This window comes from Saimiri boliviensis, chromosome 12 (assembly GCF_048565385.1).
Source record: "Saimiri boliviensis isolate mSaiBol1 chromosome 12, mSaiBol1.pri, whole genome shotgun sequence".
In the NCBI taxonomy this organism is placed as follows: Eukaryota; Metazoa; Chordata; class Mammalia; order Primates; family Cebidae; genus Saimiri; species Saimiri boliviensis.
This window is the reverse complement of record NC_133460.1, coordinates 10,189,848-10,209,379: the sequence shown is the minus strand read 5'-3', so window position 1 is coordinate 10,209,379 and position 19,532 is coordinate 10,189,848. Positions and strand designations below refer to the sequence as shown.

General features: G+C 51.7%; 1 protein-coding gene across 6 annotated transcripts in view; it reads left to right on the top strand.

The window, feature by feature from the left end:
- CRAMP1 (cramped chromatin regulator homolog 1) overlaps nt 1-19,380 on the top strand; it is a 60,565-nt gene extending 41,185 nt beyond the window's left edge. For 3 of the 6 annotated variants that reach the window (XM_074381782.1, XM_074381778.1, XM_074381780.1), the window contains exons 11-21: nt 1,131-1,302; nt 2,401-2,582; nt 2,671-2,745; nt 6,466-6,547; nt 7,491-7,595; nt 7,840-8,018; nt 8,756-8,821; nt 9,348-9,582; nt 10,364-10,528; nt 12,287-12,432; nt 15,448-19,380. In XM_074381782.1, coding sequence (XP_074237883.1) covers nt 1,131-1,302; nt 2,401-2,582; nt 2,671-2,745; nt 6,466-6,547; nt 7,491-7,595; nt 7,840-8,018; nt 8,756-8,821; nt 9,348-9,582; nt 10,364-10,528; nt 12,287-12,432; nt 15,448-15,612 — 1,572 coding nt within the window. In that variant the 3' untranslated portion in view covers nt 15,613-19,380. The remainder of the gene's footprint in view (nt 1-1,130; nt 1,303-2,400; nt 2,583-2,670; nt 2,746-6,465; nt 6,548-7,490; nt 7,596-7,839; nt 8,019-8,755; nt 8,822-9,347; nt 9,583-10,363; nt 10,529-12,286; nt 12,433-15,447) is intronic. The other 3 variants (XM_039478222.2, XM_074381781.1, XM_074381779.1) reach the window with 3 other exon arrangements.
- The last annotated feature ends 152 nt before the right edge of the window (nt 19,381-19,532 follow it).

Here is a 19,532-nt window from a genome sequence, read left to right as displayed (position 1 = left end):
ACGGGAAGGGCTATGGAGAGATGTGGTGCCTGCGTTCAGGTGTCCCAAGGAAGGGGCCAGGGCAGGCTCCTGAGAGTGCAGGGATCAGTCCTGGGACACAGAGTAGGTAGGAATCCCACACAGAAGGGCATCCCCATCCCCCTGGGGAGCCAGTTAGAAAGGCTGACCTGGGGTGGCCCTGACAGACTGGACAGACAGGTACCTGATGCACCTCAGGTGTGGGGTCCCCTGCCCCTGTGCTGTCGCTTGCCTGGTAGAGGTGTGACAAGCAAACACCCCTAAAGGCCCGAGCCCCAGAGATCAAGAGATGCCAAGGACTGCTGAGCCACTGTCAAAGGTTGAAGTGACAGCATAGGAAGGGTCATGAGGTGGGAGGGTCCCAGAGAAAGCCTGGGCTGTGGGGACTAGGGGTTGAAGGTTCTGAGTAAGCAGACGGGCAGAGCTGTGCTGAGAGCATGGGGCAGAGGGCTTCTTAGTCCACAGGGAGGTTTCCCAGATGGGATGTGTGGGGTGTTCAGGAGGGTGAGGAGAGCCAAGAGGCTGGGATGCTGGCCAAGTCTTCCCAGGGTGGTGGCATCTCTGTGGTGAGCCAGGTGGGGACCCCAGAACTTGGCAGTGGCACTGTGGGCTGTGGCATGGGCATGCGTACCTCCGGGGTTGGGCTTCGTCGCTGCAGAGTATTCTTCAGCTGTGCTTGTGTTTGTTTCTAGAAAGCCTACCTGTATTCCGTCCTCTGACTCACAAGCAGACAGCCTACTGCAGTCTTACACTCTTTAATATGGCTTTGAGCTCTTGACACTTGTCACTTGCTATCCAGCATCTCTTTCTGCAGTCCATGCTGGCACTTCCAGCTGGTCCCCTCCGTCCCATCTCTGCCATAGCATGTGGAAAGGTACTTGTGAGGAAGTGAGTGGTTTTCATGACTTACCTGACCAGTGACTTTTAAAACTGGCAAGCTGCCGAGTGGCCCTAGGGACACGGTGTTTGGGCATCTCTGGCCCCAGCCTTTGCCATCATGACACTGTGCTCTCTGGGCTTGATGAAGTTCTTGTGCCTTCTCCAGGGCACACATTTCGGAGCTGTTTCTCTTGTGCCAAGTTTGGACGTTGTTTGGCCCATTTCTGTCCCAGGCTCTGGAAGCAAACACTGTCTCTACAGTGAGGCCCTCCCAGGAGGAGCAGTCCGCAACGCCCCCAGGGAAGGTGGTGACCGTCAGCTCTCGAAGCCCCCGCTGCCCTCGGAACCAGGCCACCCTCCGCAGCAGCAAGACCTTCCCGCCTAGCTCTGCACCATGCCCGTCAGGTGAGGCTGTGGCAGCCACACTCCCTGTGCCTTGTCTACCTTCTGGGCGTCATTCTGGGCTTCAGGGGCCGTGCCGAAGCTGAGGGCACAGGTGTACCTGAGACCTGGCCCCACTGTCCAGATCACCACGATCCAGCTGACAGGGTGAAGGTGCAGAAATTACTGCCTCCTCCTGGGGAGGGCGATACCAGGGCCTGCCACAAGGACTTTGGGGTTCTGGAGTATAGAAGTTGGCAAGAAGCCAGCCTTTGCCAGTCTGGTCACTTTGGGGTCTGTTCCATGGGACCAGCAAAAGCCTCCCTAATGTGCTGAGTTGGTGGTTCAAAACCCAAGTGAAGGTTGTTTTTTTCTATTTTTCTTCCCATGTAAAACATCAGAATAGAGAATCCTTCAGTTAGGGGAGGTGCCACTAGGTTAACCCAAGTCCTGGAAAGTACGGTGGAGCAACCTGCTAATCTACAGTGTACTGCTATCCCAGCTGTGTACTGGAAATAATTAAAATTCAGGGATCATAAATTGTGTTTCTGGTACATAAAACCCCAAGACAAGCATGTCCAGTTTCCCGAGGCATCAGTTTCACTTGCTTTCAACCCATAGTATTTTTATAATAAAGCAGATTATCATGGTTAGAATGGTGAATTTTTAAGTGTGAAATTGGTGAGTTTTAGGCTGGGTGCATGGGAGGCCATGGTGGGTGGATCACCTGAAGTCAGGAGTTGGAGACCAGCCTGGCCAACATGGGGAAACCCTGTCTCTACTAAAAATATAAAAATTAGCCAGGCGTGGTGGCAAGTGCCTGTAATCCCAGCTACTCAGGAGGCTGAGGCAGGAGAATCGCTTGAACCCGGGAGGCAGAGGTTGCAGTGAGCTGAGATCACACCACTGCACTCCAGCCTGGGTGACAAAGACTCCATCTCAAAAAAAAAATGAGAATAATTCTTTATATGGGACTGAGATTGAGATAGAGGTATCTCCTTTCAAGACAACCAAACAGGTTGCCAAGAGAGCGTCTTTCTTTCTTCCCAACAGAATTCCATTGACCCTGGACCTGTTGCTAGGTGAATGCCGTCACAGTGATTCTTTCCTCTCCTCTACCAGGTTTGAGAAACCCTCCAAGACCCCTCTTGGTGGCTGGTCCCGCCAACACAGGAAGCAGTGACTCAGATGGTGGCCTTTTTGCTGTCCCAACAACCTTGCCACCCAACAGCCGACACGGGAAGCTCTTCTCTCCCAGTAAAGACGCAGAGCTGACTTTCCGTCAGCATCTCAACTCCATCAGCGTGAGTGTGTGGGGCCAGGCCGTCCCGTGCAGGTTTCCCTGTGGTGTGGAGAGCATAACTTCAGGTGCCGTGCGCTGCTCCCTTACAGATGCAGTCGGATTTCTTCCTGCCAAAGCCCCGGAAGCTGCGGAACCGGCACCTTCGGAAGCCACTGGTGGTCCAGGTCAGGTTCTCGTCAAGTCTGAATGTGCTGCCTCATGCTTGGGCCAACAGGGACATGGGGTTTCTTCCTCTGTCAGGTTTTCATCGTGTCAAATGGGGGGAAATCGCTGCCCCTTCCTTCCCTCTTGTGAGTAGGGTAAATACGAGTAATAATAATGAACTTAATGGTACCCAGAAGTAAAGGTAATCTTTCAACAATGTAGAAAAACACTTACAGAAAAGACAGTTACAGGGATTCAAGTCCAAAGAATGTCCCAGATTGGGATTTTTTTTTTTTTTTTTTTTTTTGAGATGGAGTTTTTTTCTTGTTGCCCAGGGTGGAGTACAATGGCACAATCTTGGCTTACTGCAACCTCTGCCTTCCAGGTGCAAGCAATTCTCCTGCCTCAGCCTCCCAAGCAGCTGGGATTACAGGCATGTGTGCCCCTATACTTGGCTAATTTTTATATTTTTAGTAGAGACGGGGTTTCTCCATGTTGGTCTGGCTGGTCTCAACTCCCGACCTCAGGTGATCTGCCCACCTCAGCCTCCCAAAGTGCTGGGATTACAGGTGTGAGCCAATGTGCCCGGCTGGGATGTATTTATGGAGTATAAGAACACCTATTTTTAAGGCCGGGCGCAGTGGCTCACACCTGTAATCCCAGCACTTTGGGAGGCCAAGGCAGGTGGATCACGAGGTCAAGAGATGAAGACCATCTGGTCTACATGGTGAAACCCCGTCTCTACTAAAAATACAGAACATTAGCTGGGCATGGTGGCGTGTGCCTGTAGTCCCAGCTACTCAGGAGGCTGAGACAGGAGAATTGCCTGAACCCAGGAGGCGGAGGTTGCAGTGAGCCAAGACCGCGCCACTGCATTCCAGCCTGGGTAGCAAGAGCAAAACTCCGTCTCAAAAAAAAAAAAAAAAGCCGGGCGCGGTGGCTCAAGCCTGTAATCCCAGCACTTTGGGAGGCTGAGGTGGGTGGATCACGAGGTCGAGAGATCGAGACCATCCTGGTCAACCTGGTGAAACCCCGTCTCTACTAAAAATACAAAAAATTAGCTGGGCATGGTGGCACGTGCCTGTAATCCCAGCTACTCAGGAGGCTGAGGCAGGAGAATTGCCTGAACCCAGGAGGCGGAGGTTGCGGTGAGCCGAGATCGCGCCATTACACTCCAGCCTGGGTAACAAGAGCGAAACTCCGTCTCAAAAAAAAAAAAAAGAACACCTATTTTTTAACATTGAGTCAGTGGGAACAGTTGGCAGTCATGTATGTCGGCTAGAGCCCAGGCTTCTCATGAGCTCCTCGGGAGGACCCGAGGATGCTGTATGCCTGAGGGACATCCAGGGACTCAGAGACCTCTCAGAAGAAGACCTTGGCATTTTGAGGCATAAAAGTACAGAAAGTGAGGCTAGGTGCAGTAGCTTACACCTATAATCTCAACACTTTGGGAGGCCGAGGTGGGTGGATCACAAGGTCTGGAGTTCAAGACCAGCCTGGCCAAGGTGGTGAAACCACATCTCTACTAAAAGTACAAAAATTAACTGGATGTGGTGGCAGGTGTCTGTTATCAGCTACCGGAGAGGCTGAGGCAGAGAATTTTTTGAACTCTGGAGGCGGAGTATACAGTGAACTGAGATCGTGCCACTGCACTCCAGCCTGGGCGACAGAGCGAGACTCTGTCTCAAAAAATATAATAATTAAATAGTACAGAAAGTGAGGTGGGAAGTCTGAGATAATTATGGCCTTAGAAATTTATGGATGTGTGTTATTTTGGATTAATGCACAGGTTTCTTTTTGTAGTCTAGACTCTTCGAAATCTCTTTCTCCCTTGAGATTAGTGAATTTACAAATGAGAGATTCGTGAAAGGTCTTAGGAAGAAAGTTGCTGTGGCCCCGGGGCCAGTTACAGCCTGACTGTTGTTTTGTTTAATTTAAAACAGCTTTATAGATAGACAGTTCACATATAATGTTTGCCCATTTAAAGCATATGACTCAGTGGTTACAGGGTTGTACAACCATCACCAGGGTCTAATCCCAGAATGTTCTCATCTAGAAAGGAAACACTGCACCTTTGAACTCACATTGTCTTCTCAGAACCTCCAGCCTTTGGCCACGACGAATCCACTTTTTGTCTCTATGGATTTGTCTATTCTGGGCATTTCCTATAAATAGGATCATACAGTATGTGGTCTTTTCCACTTAACATTTTTGGTTTTTTGAGATGAAGTCTCACTCTTGTCCCCCAGGATGGAGTACAGTGGTGTGATCTTGGCTCAATATAACCTCCACCTCCCGGGTTCAGGCAATTCTCCTGCTTCAACCTCCTGAGTAGCTGGGATTACAGGAATGCGCCACCACACCTGGCTAATATTTGTTTTTTTTTTTAATAGAGACGGGGTTTCAACATGTGGGTTAGGTCAGGCTGGTCTCGAACTCCTGACCTCAGATGATCCACCCACTTCGGCCTCCCAAAGTGCTGGGGTTACAGGCATGAGCCACTGCGCCTGGCCCTCCCCTTAATATTTTTATAAATAAAGTTTTACTGGTACACAGCCATGATTATTCATTTCTGTACTATCTACTGTTTTCCACATGGGCAGGGTCAAGTACGGACCCCAAAACCTAAAATACTTCCTGCCTGCCCCTTTACAGAAAAAGTGTGCTAATCTGTGCTATAAAGTACGTAGCCTTGGGTGAAAGCTTGTGTGCCAAAGCCTGCCTCTGTCTCTAGTGGCACCTCCCCTCTAGTTTCTCCAGCGCCATTGTCCTGGGGCATCTCAAAAGGTCAAGAACTGCAGCGGCACCCCCCAGAGGCCAGAGCGCCTCAGACACTTGGAGGTTCACCGACACTTTTGTTCATGTTTTATCTTGATTACTAACAGTTTCAGTGATGAACGCAGTTTCTCCAAGGTAGTCCTTGTCACGCAAACCTGCCGTAGCACATTCAGCCTCATTATTTCCTCACAGAAGCCCTGTGAAGGGGTGCCTCATGCCCTTTGGTGCCTGTGTGTTACAGGCAGTGATTTTATTTTCTTCACCCGGTGTGAGGAAGCCCAGTATGGGAGGTGTCACTCATAAAAGTCCATATCCAAAAAAAAAAAAAAGAGAAGTCCATATCCAATGATTATATACAGGTTTATATGACTCGTTGCATTCTAACCAAATCTGAAAGAAAGTTTGAATTGAAAGTGGATCAGGCCGGGTGCGGTGGTTCACACCTGTAAATCCCAGCACTTTGGGAGGTTGACGCAGGTGGATCACCTGAGGGCCAGAGTTGAGCCTGACCAAGATGGTGAAACCTCATCTCTACCAAAAATACAAAAATTAGCTGGGCATGTGCTGAGTGCCTGTAATCCCAGCCACTTGGGAAGCTGAAGCAGGAGAATTGCTTGAACCCGGGAGGCAGACGTTTTCAGTACGTCGTGCCACTGTACTCTAGCCTAGGGGACAGAATGAGACTCCATCAAAAAAAACAAAAGTGGATCACTCTGACATTCCTCCAGTTTTCCCTGGGAAAGGTTTGATTACCTGGGTTTGTTTCATAGAGGACCTAACTGGGGCTGGGAGTGCACAGGACCTGTCTGAGACACCCTGTGTCACTGGCTCTAGAAAAAGAGCCCCACCTGGGTATGCTAGGCACCCTCTTCCTTGGGACATTCCTATGTAACCTGGTTCTGGAGTGATCTTTTGTCATAGGAGTTTCATCACCTTGATTGTTTGCCGTTTTTCTACCACAGAGAACGCTGCTCCCTAGACCGTCAGAAAACCAGTCCCACAATGTTTGTTCCTTCTCCATCCTGTCTAACTCTTCCATAACTGGTAAGGACCCAGAGCTTTTCTGGGGTAGCTTTTCCGGGGTAGTTTTTCCCTCCTCCTCACCTGAGGGCCTTGGCTTTGGAAACAATGGGTGCTTATTTCCATGGCTTATTTTCAGGCATTCCTTTGTTCTTTCTACTGAAAAATACCTAATGTGCCCTATGTGCTGGGCCACGGACTGCCGTGGTGGGTGAGGCAGTTAGTCCAGAGGGTGCCCCTTCGTCTGTAGCCTCTGACGGCCCTGTGTGAGGCGGTTGGCTTGTTTTGAGTTACTGGAGCATCTCTTGTGTGCTCTCTGTATGTAACATCTTGCCAGCTGTTTTATGGAATGGATGTGTTCTTGGGGTGTGTGGATTATGCTTCCATCAGTCTGTACGTTTAGTGGGGGCCTTGGCTCCTGGCAGTAGATCTTACACAGGGAGAGGCTTCTAGTGAAACATGTACTCTGTGACTTACCTTTTCTACTTACCTTGACTTCCACATCTCTCACTGACACATGCAAGACCCTTATTATATATAGCTGTCGATTGCTTTTTCTCCTGCCTACTTTTCCATTTTCAACTGTGGAAAGCCTGGCAGGATGAAACCAAATTGCAGTATCAGAATCTTAGTCCAGAAACTGATACTCTGACTGCCCCGGGGCCTGTTCCTCAGTTCGGGGGCTTGTCACCCTTAAAGAGCCATTTCTGCAGGATGACAGTGGTGATTGCAGCCTTCCAGTAGCTCCTGGGAGGCACAGTGGTGGGTTCCAGAGCTTATGTAACGTTGGGGGCCTATGTGACTGCTGACTCCTCACATTAGCATTTGGAATGTTCGCTGGCTTCCAGCTTGGCTCAGTTTCCACACTCCCAACAGTGGCTGTAAAGGAAGCCCCCTGCGGCCCTGTCCTGCTGTGAGGGCACGGTGGGCGGGCTCGACATGTCTGCTTTTGCCCTCGCCCTCGCAGGGAGAGGTTCGTTCCGGCCCATCCAGTCTTCTCTGACCAAAGCAGCTCTGTCTCGGCCGATCGTGCCCAAGGTCCTTCCACCCCAGGCCACGAGTCACCTGGCCAGTAAGTCTGTACCTGCATGGCCACAGCCACTGAGTGAGCCTCTGAGGGATGTTTTTGTCACCAGGTTTTTTTAATGTTTTCTTCTCCAAATCATAATGTCTCATTACCCTTCACCGAGAACATCCAAGCCCTTGGCTCAAGCATTGACATGAGGTGTGAGGGAGAAGCTGTTCCCCGAGCCCTCTTGGGTCATACCATGGGTTGTCAGTAGAGCAGAGATGTGCAGTGTCCTTTCTGTTGCCAGGTACTATCGACTTAGCAGCTACGAGTGCTGGCATCCTCCCTGGGAACCCCCTCCCTGCCTTGGACACTGAGGGCTTGTCTGGTATCTCTCCACTGTCTTCAGACGAGGTGACAGGTGCCGTCTCTGGGCAGGACTCCACTGGAGCTCACCAGAATGGAGACGCCCTCCCCGCCATGGGGGTGAGTATGTTTAGAAGGGCTTTTCAGCATCACCACAAACTTCTGGTATGGACACCAAAGCCATGTGGCTGAGATCACACTGGACTCCAGCTCTGCCTTTGGAGGAGACTCACCAGACCAGGGCTGCCATGGCGTGAGCAAGCTCTGTGTAGTACAGAGCAGGAGAGGCATCCAGAGCCACTGACGGAAGGTGGGGACAGGCTTGCCATGTGGCATTGGAGAACCCAGAGCTAAGATGATGTGGAAACCTAGCTCCATCTGAGAGTGACCGTAACCAAGTTGGCAGCAGCGAGCCCATAGCGCCGTGCTCGGACATCACCGAGCATGTTTTTCATCTGGGAAAAGAACCCCCTGCATGGCCTTGACCGTTCCTCCTGTCCGAGGCTCCAAGCACCGGGTTTCTCCCATGGCCACTTCAGAGCCACTCCAAGGAGGGTGGGGTGGGCTGATACTCTTAAGACTTCAGGGAGCCCAGCTCTGCCTTCTATAAAGTTGACTTCCTGACAGAGGAACTTTAGTTCACTCTTTGAAGCCACAAAAAAATTTCAAGTACAGGGCCTATGCCCTGAAAGTGGCCTTTTAGCATTTTTGACCTTAGACCCCTGTCCGTTTATTGTCCCTCCACTGTTAAGAGGCCGTGGGGATGGAACACCTCTTTTTGGAACTCTGTCGCAGGCGAGGGTGTGGGCGGCGTCCGGTGCACCTCACAGCTGCTCATGGGCGTGCTGTTCCTGCAGGGCTCGGACCCGTTCGTCAGCATCCCTTCGAGACCTGAGCAGGAGCCAGTGACAGACAGTTTCCAGGTAGAATGCGCTTGTGTGCTGCCGAGCAAAGCAGCTGCCCCAGGACTCCCTCCAGTGCCCTGAGCTGCCACCTGTAGTCTTGCAGTGGCCTGGCTTCTCTCTGGGACTGCTCAGTGGCTTTGCTGTTCTTCCATCTGCTATGCCAGCTGCCCAGGGTAGATAAATGTGAATACAGCTGTCCTCTACCTCAGACTTCCCTCCTCCCCTCTCCCAAGTGGGCTGATTCAGAACAAGCTATGAAAAAACTCAGCTTTCTGGGAGGAGGAGGAGGCTGTCAGCTAGTAACTCTCCAGCACCCACCCTCTTTCTGGCGGTGTCAGAGCAGGTCCAGGCCGCTGCTGCCTGGCCTTCTGAGTCTGCCATATTGAGCGGTTTTAGGAGAAATAAATTCCCCGAGTGTATTCCTGAGTTGGAAGGATGAGGTGACTGCAGCACTCATCACCCTGTTGATTTGTCCACCTGATGTTTCCTCCCTTGTCGTGAGTTCTGATAGACTGGTTGTGTCTAAAAAATACCTGTCTCCCAGCAGGGCTCTTCTGTTCTCTCCTTATCTGAGCTGCCCAAGACTCCTCTCCAAAATGGCCTCTCCACACCACTGTCCTCGTCAGAGAGCTCCAGCACCCGGCTGTCTCCACCAGATGTCTCTGCTCTACTTGACATCTCCCTGCCTGGCCCTCCTGAGGATGCGCTGTCCCAGGGCGAGTCCGCCACACACATAAGCGACTCCATCATCGAGATTGCCATCAGTTCCGGCCAGTACGGTAAGGGCAGGGCGCACCCACAGCCCTTCCTGTCAGGAGGCGTTGATCTCCCACCCGAATACTTGGCACACATGCTGAAAATATTCCAGTTCTGTGATTTTTACGAATTGTCCTACAGAAGGGACATTGCAGGTGGATAAGGTACCTGGGACCTGAGGCTGCTGATGGCCTGCTAGGCTTGCTCCTCACCCTCAGGGGAGACAGTGGGATGGTCCCCCAAGGTGCTCTTCAGCCTGGGGATCGGAAAGTGTTTTTACAGTTGATCTTGAACCTGAGCAGGTGGCCCGCAGGTCTTGCAGAGCTTTCAAAGTAGTTGGGCTGGGCCCTGTGGGCTTTGGTCTCACCTGCTGTCTGGAACGAAGCTCCTGGGAGCAGTGGTTTGTTGGTCACTAGTGTGACTCAGGCTGTGGATTCAGAGAGACATGAGTTCACAGTGTGTTAGCATGTAGCCTTGGACAGGTCACCAACCTGTTGAACCTCCCTTTCCTGAGCAGTAAATTGGGAATAAGGTACAGCTCACAGGGCTGCTGTGGGTGCTGTGAGATGACTCGTGGAATCCATGGTCGCCACTACCATTACCTTCACTGTGCACCACGCCCTCCCGCCCCACGGAGCTGTCCTGCAGGTGCTATGCCCCTTACCTGCAGAGCCATGCCATCCATCTGATTCAGCAGGGCAGAGCCCTGCATTCCTGCTGTCTTCTCCATGGTGGGCTGGGCAAGTGAGGTGCTGTTCACCACCCCACAACAAGGCGTTTCTGATCTGGGGTCTTGGTTGGCAGGTGAAGGGGTTCCTCTTTCTCCAGCAAAACTGAATGGCAGTGACAGTTCCAAGATCCTTCCCTCCCCATCCAGCAGCCCCCAGCCAAACTGGATCGCCTCTCCCACCCACGACCCCCAGTGGTACCCGAGTGACTCCACTGACTCCTCGCTCAGCAGCCTGTTTGGTGAGTGTATGTAAAGGGCTCCTGTTTCCCTTCCCAGACCAGCAGGGGCCGGGGTCTGCAGGACACTGGATTCTCATTCTACTGCAGCCAGACTCCCACTGAGACGGTTGGCATGTTTGCTTCTCAAGTGTTTGTTTTTCTGAGTTAATATTTTTGTGTATAATTTGCATGTGGGAAAATGTACACATTTTTAGTGTACAGTTCATCAAGCTTTGGCAAGCATATACAGCCAGGTAACCCACAATCCGGTGGAGACCTAGAACATTCCTGTGACCCCAGATGCTGGGTTCTGTGTGCCTTCCTGGTCTGTCCAGCTAGCCTGGCCCCTCCCGACTCGGGCCCTCTCAAGGGGAGAAAAGGAAACTGGTGTCTTGGCCCTTGCTTGGCTCCTCTCCTTCTGTGGTCAGTAAGGTGTTTGGAAGTGGATGGTCCAGCTGCCACCCGGCACATTCTTGAATACAAATTGGAGAGTTCATAGGATGTGTCCATCCTCTTCCCCCATGGCCCGTTTGCCCACTGGGTATCAGTCGTGGCAGGAAGGGGTGTATCAGGGAAAGATACACCCTGCTGCTGTTGCCTCCATGGGGAGAGCTCCCATTAGCATGACTGGGGTCTGCCCGCCCATGGCTTTACAGAGTGGCCAGGGCTTGGAGCTGGGCAGCCTAAACAGTGGGCACCATGCCTGACAGCCCTGAACTGTTGGGTGCCCTGGGCCTGGGAGGTGCTTTGGCAGCCAGCACCCTGCAAGCGTTTTCTTTTGTCACATGTAGCAGCACAGTTTTGTCCACAGTCACATGTAAATTGTGAAAAATTGGAAACAGGCCAGGCGTGGTGACTCATGCCTATAATCCTACCACTTTGGGGAGGCCAGGGTAGGAGGATTGCTTGAGACCAGGAGTTTGAGACCAGCCTGGGCAACATAGAGGGACTTTGTCTCTACAGAAAATTTTATTTTATTTAATTTTTTTTTTTTTTTTGAGATGGAGTTTTGCTCTTGTTACCCAGGCTGGAGTGCAATGGTGCGATCTTGGCTCACCGCAGCCTCCGCCTCCTGGGTTCAAGCAGTTCTCCTGCCTCAGCCTCCCGAGGAGCTGGGACTACAGGCATGCATCACCATGCCCAGCTAATTTTTGTATTTTTAGTAGAGACGGGGTTTCCCCTTGTTGACCAGGATGGTCTCGATCTCTTGACCTCGTGATCCACCCGCCTCGGCCTCCCAAAGTGCTGGGATTACAGGCGTGAGCCACCGTGCCCGGCCCCCTGCAGAAAATTTTTAAACTAGCCAGGTGTGGTGGTGCATGCTTGTAGTCCCAGCACTTCGGGAGGCTGAGGTAGGGGGACTGCTTGAGACTAGGAATTCCAGGCTGCAGTGAACCATGATTACCAATGCAGTGCAATGCAGCCTGGGCAACAGAGTAAGACCCTGCCTTAAAAAATATTAAAGACAAGTTGAAAACAGTCTGCATGAGACTAGTCACCAAAGAAAATATGGGGGTAGGGGATGGCAGTGAGAGAGTGGGAGGCTGTGGGACTCGCGGAAAACATCTGTGTGTACCAAGGCCTGTTAAATGAGAAGAGCTCTTCACAGCATGTTGAGTCTCTTGGAAGCTCTTCACACAAGGATTGTGGCCAGCCAGGGCTGGCACTAGGGCTGGGGCCAGGGCTTGGCCTGGCTATGCCTAGCCTCAGGACCCTTCCACTGGACTGGTCCAGACCAAGCAGTGTTCAGGGTGTTTTCCTCTGGTCTTTTCTGTGCAGCAAGCTTCATCTCCCCAGAGAAGAGCCGGAAGATGTTGCCCACTCCCATCGGGACCAACAGTGGCACCTCCTTGCTTGGCCCCAGCTTGTTGGATGGAAACTCAAGGGACTCATTTGTGTCCAGGTCCCTGGCTGATGTCGCAGAGGTGAGTGCATTGACCTCACACCTGTCCTTAACAACCAACCCTCCTGCACACCTGTGGGTTAGTAAGAGTTATTTGCCAAGAGTGGAAGATCAGAAGACAGCATGTGCACACTCAGATCTCTTGACTACTAGGATGGAGACATCTGGGGATGCTGTGCCAGCTCCGGTCTCCACATGCTTAATGGCTGACTCTGTCACAGCTGAGCTCTGCAGGCCTCTGAACTGGGAGCCCTGGTCTGGGGTGCAGAGCCGGGTCTCTGAAGGCAGCCAGAGCCGAGCTGCAATGTCATGTGTCCTTCACCAGCTGTGAGGTGCTGTGGTGCGGGCACCGTTGTGGATAAGTAAAGGGTGGTCACAGCAGTTGTGTCATTGACACTCCCATCCTAACAGCAGGACCTTTGAGCAGCGTCCCCCTGGGTCACGTTGAGCTGCGGTGCAGGGGAGCCAGGATGGGCTCTGCTGTTGTCATGCTTCTCCTACGCCCAGGGTAGTGATAGGAGGAGTCATTGGAGCAGAATTTTGATGTGGAGGCGAAATGTGGTTTGTGACTCTCCTCTTTTGACCAGATGCACTGTCCCTCTTTTTTTGGCCACGCCATCTGGTTGTAGCCCCCAAGGCATCCACCACAAGGTTTGCCAGGCATCCATGGGCAGGTGAGGCTTGCAGGGTAAAGACAGGCCCATTTCACCGTGATGCATGGTGCAGAGAGGCAGGTGCGTGAGAGATCCGGGTGAGGGCTCTACAGACAGGGAGGGGACTCCAGTTCCAGGGGCCACTCACATGGGCTTGGCCTATGTAAAAGTCCTGGAGCAGCATTCCCTGAATCTGGTCCCCACAGTGTTGCTCCGTGTTCCTTGAGGATTTTGTAGGCAGATACTTAAGGGAAACCCTTGATCCAGAAAAGCTCAAAACACCTGTTTCTCGCAGACACCTCCTCTTCTCGGTATCCGAATATGAATCGTGACTCTTGAGGTGATGAGCTCCTGGGAAGGCTTTGGAGAATTCCAAGCCAAGCCATGATATGACTGGAAATTTTAGCCAAACAAATGCATAGACACAATTAATAGAGTAGACCTCCATCTTGCATAGCGTGGGTTTTCTCAAATGTGTTTGGCCCCAGAATCATCATTCAGAGCACACCGTGGACTCATGTTTTCCAAGAAGCCGGTCTCTGTCTCTTCCCATGCTTGTGTGCGTGTTCCTAAGGTCCCGGCTCTGTGGAGGTGGGCCCTGCCTACGTGTCCTGAGATAACATGCCAGGACCTCACTGTCGAAAGGACAGGTCACAGCCCACTGACTGGAGCCCTTTGGAGTCAGAAATGCAGAATGACACCCTCACCCCAATAAGAATTTGCACTTTTAACAAAATCTTGGGCAACATATGACACATGGGAATGAGTAGCAGAGAAAGGGTGCAGTTAGTATTTGTGAAACACTGTCTGTCGTGAGTCATGCGAACACGTATCGACCTGCAGAAAGAGCAAGTCGGTGTTTAGCACAAGGATTTTCCCAAGAGTGCTGTACTCAGAATGTGAGTGTGTGTGTCAGCAGGTCCTTGTTGTCTGGAAGGACAGTCTGAGGCATTTGTGGATGAAAGGGTCTGGTGATAGGGCTGGCATGAAGGGGATGGGGAGTGGAGCTGGGTGGCCCTGGGATGAAAGGGGTGGGAGCTAGGCCAGGCGCAGTAGCTCACGCCTGTAATCCCAGCATTTCGGGAGGCCGAGGCAAGCAGATCACGAGGTCACAAGTTCGAGACTAGCCTGACCAACATGGTGAAACCCCATCTCTACTAAAAATACAAAAGCTAGCCATGGTGATTCATGCCTGTAATCCCAGCTATTCAGGAGGCTGAGATAAGAGAATCACTTCAACCCAGGAGGCGGAAGGTTGCAGTGAACCAAGATTGCACCACTGCACTCCAGCCTGGGCGATAGGGCGAGACTTCATCTGAAATAAAAAGGAAGGGGTGGAAGTTGATGGTGAACACACAGGGGAAGGGGAAGGAGAATTACTCTTTGTTCTGCTTTTGAAAACAAATTTTAATTTGTCTGACATTTCCCTTAAGAAAAGCATAAAACTTCATTTATGCCATAGCTCTACTGAGGATTTTCCAGACTTACTGCATTCACAGTAACATGAAGTTCATTAAGGAATATTTATGCAGGGCCTACTGTGTGCAAACAAAGGCCCCTGTCCTCATGAGGCTTCTGCTCTGGAGCAGCACACAGACAATAAACAGTGAAAACAGCACATTCCACGTATTTGCTCACAAGACTAAGTCTTGGTGCCGCGGCCGTCCCATGTCCCGTCCCTCCTCAGCCCTGTGCTGCCTCACCCACTGTGTCATGGCCACCTTCTTGGTCATGCTTCTGAGTCAAAGCCTCTTCCTGTTTGAGGGAAGGTGCCTGTTGCTTCTTTAAAAAGGAACGTGCTCCCCACGTGTCCTCAGGACTGATGGGAACATGCCCCCACCACATGTCCTTGGGACTCTTGATGGGATTGTGCCCCCCCACCTGTCCTCATGTCTCTGACAGGAACGTACCCTCCATGTGTCCTTGGGACTGAGGGGAACGTGCTTCCTACATGTCCTCGGTTCTCACCCTACCTCCTGCTCAGGTCCCAATCCTTGGAGCACCCTCACTGGCCTCCTTCCCCTGAACACTCTCCCCATCACCCTTCTGTCTCCACAGGCTGCCCCCAGTCCCTGTGTGTGCTGCGTACTGTCTGCCTGCCTGCTGGGTGTCTTTCCCCTTAGGTCTCATGGCAGGAGGGAACTGGCACCGTCATCCCAGCCATCAGATGTGCCCTGCACAGTAGGCTGTCTACTAGCACTTACCTAGAGTGTGTGGGCAGACGACAGGTGATTCTGAGATTCTGCAGAGAGCCCTGTGCTGCCATCCACGGCTAGGTTCCTGCAGCAGGAGTCAGTGGGAGCTTCTTGTCCTGTGTAGGAAGCTGCCCTCCACTGAAGGCCCAGCAGATCACAGTGACTTCTTCCTGCCTCCTCTTCCTGCAGGTTGTGGATTCCCAGCTGGTGTGCATGATGAATGAAAACAGCATCGATTATATTTCTCGGTTCAACGACCTGGCCCAAGAGCTGTCCATCGCTGAGCCTGGCCGCCGAGAAGTTCTGTTTGATGGTGGTGGAGGCGGTCCCCCTGTCAGTGACCTGTCCCAGTGACCACATGTCCTGGTGGCAGATGAAGCCCTCTTCCAGCTAGAGAAAAACAGATCAAGCCCAGGAGCCCCAGAGGATGGTCTGAACAGAGGCATCTCCACACCCATGACTGTACAACAGGCAGGAATGTGGTCACAGAGCTGCTTCCCCACAAGCAGCAGGCAGTGGCGTCCCAGGAGACCAGGACGAGCTCTCGGGAAGGGCCGACGTTAGAAATGGCTGTGGTGCTGGAGCAGTTCTTCACCACGCCCGGGCCCACATTAGGGTCTGCATAGTGATCCCATTTCAGCCCAAGCTCTGCCTCGATTGTTGTGTTGGATGTAAAGGTGGTGGTTCTTTCTGAGACAAGGGAGTGTGTGTGCCTTGGTATAGTTGCCTCGTGCTAGGAGCCGTGATCTCCCACTCTGCAGGGAGGCCCAGCTCCTGCTGCTTGATTTTTGCCAAACCTGTGCCATGCTTCGGCTGTACCCTCTGTGGAATGTAACAGGCAGGACAGTTGGTTGTGGCCTGGGCTTGTGTCGCGTGGTGTCGCACCCTGAGGCAGCAAGCGCACAGATGCTGATCGCAGGCTGCCGAGGAGTCCTGGGGCCCTGGGCTGGTGCCTCCCCTGTCTAAAGGTTTTGTTTGATCTCTCTGAACAGGAAGTGGGGGCAGCAAGAGTCCTGTACTATGCAGGTCGTGTGGATTTTACATGGGACCCTGCTAAGCTGGTTCAAAATGTTTTTCTTGTGTTTTAAGGATTAGGAGACATGGAAGAGGAAGAACAAAGCCCCCACGGTAGTTGGTTTCCTTCCTGTGTCCCTTTGCAAGCTTCCAGGTGACCTGAGATGTCATTTGTCTCTACTGGGGTGACCTCTAAGCACTAATATGATTACAGCAAAAACTTTCCTGATAAGTTCTGAAACTCGATCCGTGACTATTTGGCACTTAGGACAAGTCCACCTTTGCAGGGAAAGTGTCTCGTGGGCATGGGTGTGGGCATGCCTAACACGTGTGTTTAATCCCTTCGTACCTTTGCCCTAAGATAGCTGAGTCTCCTTTCCATTTGGGACACTCACGCAAGGGCCCAGACATCTGGATGTGGTCGGACGTCACCAAATGTACGCCTTCATGGTGGTCTTCCTCCTTGCACCCCCTGAGGTGGCCAGCCTTCCTACTGCAGACTGCCCAACATCCAGTCTTTCCCAGGATGGAGCTAACAAGGGCCCCTTTGCCGTCTCAGCCTCAGGAGTTCCAAGCACATGAGTCACTGTCCAGCCGCATCCAGTATGGCTTGGAGCTGCTACAGAGGTGTTGGGCAGGCTATGCCTCTGCCGCCATCTCTCCCTTCCTGCCTCATCCCCCACAGTAGTCAGGATTGATTGTGCTTTCCTGACCCACTTGGACCTACTCTTTGACTCTCCACCATTCCTCTCCCCTCACAAATGTGGCATGTAAGGTCAGCCCTGGCCCCTCCCCTGTTTCTCTCCCCCTCCACAATGGAGAAGGTGAAAAGAGGGGAAATACCTTGGGTGTGGACAAGCAGGTGGACACCCTCCATCCTGCAGTCTCGCCAGTCCACCACAGCCACTGTAGACCATTGGGAGGATGTGGAGAGGACAGTGGGCTTCCAGGCAAGAGCTTCCTTTTGTCTCACGAGTTTTTCTTAGAGTTCTTGCCTGAGCTGGCTTCCCTCATTCAGACCTTGACATGAGATCTTAAGCAAACAGTCCCAAAGCTCTTGGAGGTGGAAAAAAAACATGGTGCCACTTGATTGGGAGAGAGACAGTAGTGTTTGAGCTGCAGCATCTTTAAACTAGCTTGTGTTTTGTACTTAATAGATCAGCTTCCAAAATTAGCATCTCATGGAGCCAGAGAAAGACAAGTAGATCTCCCTCTGGGCATCTGACTTTGCTGTGTCAGGGTTAGGCTACCAAGCCGAGTTTAGACCACTGCTAGCTTTTTCATACTCCCGTGGGCGAGACCAGAGATGCCAAGTCTTAACAGCATTGAGCTGCATGCACTGTGCCAGGGACAGCAGGGTTCATGAACTGCCTGTCAGGGCGCCTGTTACTCCCAAGTGGGGTGAAGCTTTGAAGTCAGGGTCTGCCTTGGTAGACTCTTTAGACAGTATCTACCACTTGGTTCTGCAGGGTAGAACCAAGCAATGACTGCAGCCATATGGCCACCCAGTGGGTAGATAGATGGGTTAGGGAGGAGGACAGACTGACTCCTCTCCTGTAAGAAAGCTGACAGGGTGTTAGGGGATTCTGCTTCTCTAGTAACTAGACAGGTGATACACATTTGCTTGCCACGTTAAGGGAAAGTGATGTCATTTGTTGGAGAAAAACAATGGATGCATTTTCTCCTCGCCTAAATGAATACTGATGTACAAAAAATAGGCAAATGTTAATGGCTGGAATTTTGAAAGATCCAAACAGAGAAGTCTTCCACTTCCTGTATCTTCTGCCTTTCCAAAGGAAGCGGCGATCATCTCAACATGAGCCTGTGGCTTCCTTTGTGCATTTGAGCATGCTATAATTAAGATGAGATCAGTTCCTTAGAAAAAGCTTTCCCAAACTCTTATGTTGTCTGGGATCTTTGCTGATCCGCCTTTTCTGGAGATTGGGACAGAGCGTCTGTGGTGCAGGGAAGTTAGTCCTCTGGCCTCGACTCTGTTGTGGATGTGCAGTGATGAGCGAGCATTGTGTGCCTCCAAGGACGCCGAATTCATGGCTTCCTGGCTGTTTCGTCCTTCTGTGTCTTGTAGCTGGAGGGTGCCAGTTCAAGGAGTGGGGTCTTGGCGGCGTTTCTGCAGTTGGTCTCCTTGCTTTGCCCACCACCTCCAGGTGCTGGGCATCAAAGGCAATGACCTTTTTAGTTTAATAGCATCTTTTTTTTTTCTTTTTTTTGAGACAGTCTCACTCTGTCATAGGCTGGAGTGCAGTGGTGCTATCTCAGTTCACTGCGATCTCTGCCTCCTGTCTTCAAGCGATTCTCCTGCCTCAGCCTCCCAAGTAGCTAGGACTACAGGCGTACACCACCACACCAGGCTAACTTTTTGTATTTTTAGTAGAGACAGGCTTTCAACATGTTGGCCAGGATGGCCTCAATCTCCTGACGTTGTGATCCGCCCACCTCAGCCTCCCAGAGTGCTGGGATTACAGGCGCGAGCCACCGCGCTGGCCAGTTTGATAGCATCTTTAATTAGATCACAGCATTGAATTCCAACTTCTTCTGCAAAGAAAGTTGGGGGGCATAAGACACCGGAATGTGGGAGGAGGACCTTGCGCTCTAGCAGATGCATTTGTCAGGAAATATGGCACTTTGTCTTAAGAAAACAAGGAAAGAGTAATTTAAAACCAAGGAAAGAAACCCACAGCACACCCTTTGCGGCTGTCAGCGCTCTGCTGATGTCACAGTAGCAGCGCATCCTTGGGGTGGGTGAGGTGTGGGGAGCCAAGCCCCTGGCCCTGCCTTCCACGCCCCACACCCCTTCTCTCCCTTCTCAGTTAAGCCATAGCGAGGCCTCTGCTCGTTTCAGATGTGAATTTGTTTTATAGATTATAAATATGCATATACAGTGTATGTATAAAGCAGAATGCCTGCCTTTCCTGGTTATTTTTTGTACCATATTGTAAATTATATTATTTATTCTTTACCAATTTTGGGAATAAAAGGTGTTTTGGTTATTTAATATAATAAACAAGAACTGTTAAACTTCTGTTTAAATTTCCAGTTCAACTTGTAAATGTTTTTATTGTGCTTAAATACATACTAATGTTGATCTAAGGACTGTGCTTTGTGCCTGTTCTTCAGGGCCACGCACCTGCGGACCGTGCTTGGGCGAGCAGGTGCGGCCCCAGTGGTGGGCGCGCTCCCTCCACCAGACCGGGTTTCCTCCCGAGGGCGCGGCCGCCCCGCGGTCCGCCCAGCCCGCCGCC